The sequence below is a fragment of the Lepus europaeus genome, chromosome 7 (assembly GCF_033115175.1).
Source record: "Lepus europaeus isolate LE1 chromosome 7, mLepTim1.pri, whole genome shotgun sequence".
NCBI lineage: Eukaryota > Metazoa > Chordata > Mammalia > Lagomorpha > Leporidae > Lepus > Lepus europaeus.
In genome coordinates, this window is record NC_084833.1 from 16,895,222 (window position 1) to 16,901,381 (window position 6,160).

General features: G+C 38.3%; 1 protein-coding gene across 1 annotated transcript; it reads right to left on the reverse strand.

Moving 5' to 3' along the window:
- Nucleotides 1–3,078: 3,078 nt before the first annotated feature.
- Nucleotides 3,079–3,987, reverse strand: LOC133764332 (olfactory receptor 4C3). The gene has a single exon (XM_062198001.1). The coding sequence runs from the start codon at nt 3,985–3,987 to the stop codon at nt 3,079–3,081; it is 909 nt and encodes a 302-aa protein (XP_062053985.1).
- Nucleotides 3,988–6,160: the final 2,173 nt, after the last annotated feature.

The following is a 6,160-nucleotide window of genomic DNA, read 5'->3' on the forward strand; positions in this document are numbered from 1 at the left end:
TTACATCCCTACCTCACACCATATACAGAAATCATTTCAAGATGGATCAAAGACCTAAATTAAGACCTGAAACTATGAAATTACTGGAAGAAGACATATGGGAACACCTCAAGACATTGATATAGGTAATGATTTTTTGGATAATGCTCCAAAAGTGCAGACAACAAAAGCAAAACGAAACAAACGGAATAGATATCTGGCAGAATGGGAGAAAATATTTACAAACTACTTATCTGAAAAAGGACTAATATCAGGAAAATATTGGAAACTCAAAAAACTCAACAACTACCAAAAAAAAGCCAATCCAGTTGAGAAATGGGCAAAGGGCCATCTTCTACTGCTTTCCCAGGCCATAGCAGAGAGCTGGATCAGAAGAGGAGCAACCAGGACTAGAACCAGTGCCCACATGGTATGCTGGCATTTCAGGCCAGGGCTTTAACCTACTGTGCCACAGAGCTGGTCCCAACCTTTCTTCCTTATGGGAGTGCCTATTGTATGGGATGTAATTCCCAGCAAAATGCTCTGTCACATGGTTATGTTGATTTTGGAAAAAATCCTTCACATTCATTATATTCTTAAGTTCTCGGAAGGCTTCCATAGACTTGGCAACTCATGACGGGAGCCTAGGAAGGTTACTGATGCCATAAACTAGAGTGTCAATTTGTTGGGTCAACAACAGGAGTCACTGTGCACTTGCTCCTCATGTGGGATCTCTGTCCTTAATGTGCTATACATTGTGATTTAATGCTATAACTAGTACTCAAACAGTATGTTTCACTTTGTATTTCTGTGTGGGTGCAAACTGTTGAAATCTTTACTTAATATATACTAAACTGATCTTCTGTATATAAAGAGAATTGAAAATGAATCTTGATGTGAATGGAAGGGGAGAGGGAGTGGGAAAGGGGAGGGTTACAGGTGGGAGGGAAGTTATGGGGGGAGGAAGCCATTGTAATCCATAAGCTGTACTTTGGAAATTTATATTCATTAAATAAAAGTTAAAAAAAAGAAATGGGCAAAGGATAAGAATAGACATTTCTAAAGAGAAGAAATATTAATGGCCAATCAATATATGGAGAAAATGCTCAATGCCATTAGTAATCATCTTAGTTAAACTGGCTCAATTATACTTACACGTTTATCATTATTCAAGGTCTCAATTACATCTAATTATCAATTAGCATATCAAAATACAAAATAGTGAAAAAAGATAATACCTGAAAATACTACAAATGCTGTTTTTATGAGACACAGTAGCTTGGGAACAAAACAGGAATCATTTCTTGATAATCTCCCAAGTTTACTGCTTCTTGGAGATCATAAAACAAATACTTTTCATGTTAATTTCCAGTTTATATATTTTTAATATAAATGTTGCAAAAAGGCAAATAGAAATTATTTGTCAGATGAAAGATAAATTTATTATAAAGTATGGGAGTTTATATTCTTACAGAGTGAAACTTTGGAAGGAATACTGTCAGACTTTATAAAAGCAGGAAAAAATAAACATGGACTTTAATCTCAGATTCCAGAAAAAAAATCAATATTCTTTGGCGTTTGAAACAGGAAAAGTTAGGAAAAATAGAAATAAATGCCATTTTCTGTTACCCACCAAGAAATAAAAGCAGAATATAATTTGAAACCCAGGAGAGATGGAAAAGCAAAAGGAAGCAACATTTTTGTGGAAGACTAGGAAGGGGTTACAATAGACAAAACAATATCAAATGAGCACATTGAGCGATTGCTCTGTGCCAGAAATTGCATTACAAACTTCACACAGATTATCTTAATTTTCACAATAGCACTTTGAGATATGTATGATCTTTACATTTCTTTCTCCTACTTATATAAAGGTACATCATTGATGCTTTAAAAATTCTGTCATTTGCATGGATGGAGCTACTGGACATTATGTTAAGTCAAATAAGCCAGACACAGAAAGACAAGTTCTTCATGATGTCACTTATTTGAGGAATGTAATCTACCCTATAGCTAATCTAATCTATCCTTATTTTAAAGACAAGGATCTGGGGCAGTTGTTTGACCTAGTGGTTAAGACATCAATTGGGATGCCTGCATCCCATATCAGAGTGCCTGGGTTCGAGTCCCAGCTCCACTCCTAAATCCAGCTCAGGTAGCACACCTTCATAGACAGCAGGGGATGGCTCAAGTGTTTGTGTCTTTGCCATCCACATAGGAGACCTGGATTGACTTCCGAGCTCTTGTCTTAGACCTGGGCCAGACTCAGCTGCTTCAGGCTTTTGGTAAATGAATCAATGGATGAAAGGTCTCTCTCTCTCTCTCTCTCTCTCTCTCTCTCTCTCTCTCTCTCTCTCTTTCTCCCTCCTTTCCTTCCTCCTTATCTCTATCTCTATCTCCCTGTCTCTCCTTTTAAACAAATTTAAAAATAAATAAATACATAAATAATTTTGTTCAAACACAAACAGCAGAGACTGATAAAGGTTTTATCATTTACTCAAGGTCATGCCACTAGTAAGCACAGAAACTAAGAGTCAAACTCAGGTTTAACCCGTCTTCAGATTCAAGTTTTCTGCCTATCTGCTATAGTGTAGCACTGTACTGCTGATGGTACAAAGGATTAGGAGAGAGTGTAGAAGCCAAGCCTGGATGCACATGAGGTTGCCACACGTAGCTAAGCATAAATAAAACTTTTCAGTTATATTTTGCCTCATGTTTCTAGAGCTCAATCAATCATCAAACAGGCTCAAACAATATCAACATAAATTGCTTTTTCAAGATAAAAAATATGGATTCAAAATAACTGATTTTGAGCTTTGATTTCAGCCCTCCAAAACTAGATAATTTTGATTAATCAATTGACCACATCATGAGATATTGTTTCCTCATTTCCAAGATAAAAAGAATAGTTATTCATGCCACTTATACTTCATGTCATTATTTTATAATTATTATGCAATTCAAGTCAAAAAATTAAGTAAACCATAAAAGTCTATGAAGATTAAAGAATGGATTTGGTGGAAAAGACATATGACAGTTAAAAAGCAAACCTTGCTTTATTTCACTTTCGTTTTCATTTCCTGTTCTACTGCTCTTTAGTCATCTGCATAAGAGCTTTCTCATGGCATTTTTTACCTCCTCATTTCTCAGAGTATAAATTAGTGGGTTCAGCATAGGTGTCAGAATACCATAAAATACTGCCATGTTTTTGTCCATAGATAAAGTATATGATGGGCGCATGTAAGTAAATATACATGGGACGAAGAACAAGGCAACAACAGTGAAGTGAGCCCCACAGGTGGAGAGGGCTTTCCGTCTCCCCTCTGCACTGTGGGACCTCAAGGAGCGCAGGATGACAATGTAGGAGGCAGCCAGCATGAAGAAGTTCAACAGGCAGATCACACCACTGTTGGCCACCACCAGCAGACCAATGACGAACGTGTTGGTGCAAGCGAGTTCCAGCAAAGGGTACAAGTCACAGACAAAGTGATCGATCACATTGGGTCCACAGAAGGGCAACTGAAGGACCAGGAGGAGCTGAATCAGGGAGTGCAGGAAGCCCCCCAGCCAAGCCACCCCCACTAGCATGGCACAGAGATGCCTGGTCATGATGGCTGTGTAGTGCAAGGGCTTACAGATGGCCACGTAGCGGTCATAGGCCATCACCGTGAGCAGGATGATCTCAACACCTCCCAAAAAATGGGCTCCAAAAAGTTGAGCCATGCAGCCTTCATAAGAGATAGTACTTCCCTCATACAAAGAATCAGCAATGAGTTTGGGAGCCATGGATGAAGAATAACAAGTGTCAATAAAGGACAGGTTGGCCAAGAAAAAATACATAGGGGAAACCAGGGTGGGGCTGGAGGTGACAGTGACCACAATGAGCATGTTGCCACACACTGTGATCATATACGTAGCCAAAAAGATCACCAAGAGAACTCTCTGTACCTCTGGGTTCTGTGAGAGTCCCAGCATGAAAAATTCGGTAGTGTTGTGTGCTATCTCCATAGATGCCAAGGACACTGGGAATGCAGGGACCGTGATGCCTAGAAAGTCAAGAGAGAAACAGAAGTTAGAGAGCTAATGCCACGGGGGAAATCATGCTGCAAGGTTTTCTTTGGCATGCCCACTTGCCTTTGTCCCCATTCCTTCAAAAATTCTTAAAACAGTTTATTCTGTTAACCACAAAATGTGAGCATATATCTATCTGTTAACTACAGCATCCATGGGCACTAGATATCTAAATTATTAAATGGGAATAAGTCATTAAAGCATACACATTTTTGTTACTGCTGAGATTGAACTTTTAAGGGACAGTGATTTTCCAGTCCAAACTGGAAAGCATCTCTGACCATTTTCAGCATCCAGAAGATGGCCTTTGAATGTGAAAAGTGAATACTTGGGAATCCCTGAGATCTTTCCTATATGGTCCATACCCTTTGGATTAAAGCTATCTTCTTGGCCTCTGCCATCAGGTTTGCTACACTTTCTGTTTCTCTAGTGATAACACAAATTGATTTAAGACAAACCTAGTAGAATTGGGAGGCAAAAAAAAAAAAACTTGATTGCAGGCTGGCTAACTGCCCAGCTTAACTCCACTTCTCTCCCCACTCATTTACTCTGGCTCCGTGCCTATGCTGTGGACAGCATCATGTCTAGAAAGTCAATTGAATTTATTTCTCCCTCTTGCCCTATATATTTTATGTACTTTGTAGTTTTGTTCCTCTATCCTTGGTAAAATCCATCTAGTTAAAGGCTGTCCCCTCTGAAATCTACAGGGAGGAACCAAAGTTTATTAAAAGAGTGAGTAAAACATTCTTAGGTGATTATCTGCCCATTTACTACTAAAGGAAGCTGCAAGGGCAGAGAGAACAGATACCTGCTCTTAAACGGTTAGAACGTATACTCTTAAATGATAGAACATTCCTATCTCCTTTACTGCCCATGCCTGTCTTAACTAGATAAAACAAAGTGGAAAACTGTCACTAAACCTCCCCACTATCCCATCTTTTTTCTGGAAACACAGCCCTTCTAAAAGTAGCTGAATCTTCCAAACTGTTAAAGATCTATTGCTCTATTAATTAAAGGAGAACCATTAGGTGTCAGAAGAAGAAAGAAATATCTAGACATGAGAAATGCTATAGAGAAGATTCTGATGTTGATCAGCAAGCTGCCCCCTTTCTTCTCTCTCCATGCTTTATTATAAGAAGTCGAGTAAATTAACAAATATGGCAAGTACGACAGGGGCTATGCATTACGTCCAAGAGCACACAAGCTGTAATATCAGCAAGCACCTGCATAGCACTTAGTCTTTACCAAGCACTGTCCAAACTGCTTGACATGTACCAGCCTGGGTAATCATCACATCATTCCATGAGGAAGGTAACTGGTTTTATCCTCATTTCACAGAGGAAGAAAATAAGACTCTCATTTAGAGAGCAGGTATTCTTTCCCTTGAGGAGGAAGTATTTTCACGGCTTCCCCCATCATTTTTGAGCAACACAAATAATTAGTAAATGGCAGGGCTGAGGCTTGCACCCAGGCTGTTTTCACACAGTATCTGTAGACTTCACTGTACTACACCTGTCACTGAAATGCATCTGGATTTGAACCCATTCTCTTCTACTTACCTGCCAGGGAACCATGGACAGTTTTTGAAAGCCTCCTCAATGTTCTTACTTACAGCATGAAGATAAGAATATTTACTATTATGATGTATTGATTTGTAAAAATTTCTCAAAAAAGAAACTTTTAAAATAATTCCACTATGCCCTCAGAGTACAGAGAGAACATAAAACGAAGACATGTCAAATATTTGTTCAGTGCTTGGATGTGATAAACATTAAGTACACAGCATTTCTGATTACATCATGGTTCTTAACTTCTTCATGTGCTTTAAGGAGTCAAGGACCTAATGTATGCAATCAGAACTAGACAAGTATTTACATGGATATAATTTCATTACAAACATGAAAAAATATCCTAACACTAGTTCTTATATAGATCATAGAGGAGAAGAAAATGTAATCAATAGTAGCAGTAGACAATGTGGCAAACAATGAGTTTATTTGCCCAAAAATAAAAATCATAAATTGATTTATCTCTTTAATTCAAATATGTGGGAGTCCAAAATAAAGTATTTGTTAAAATCTACTAAAGAAAGGAAGTCTGAGTTATCCAT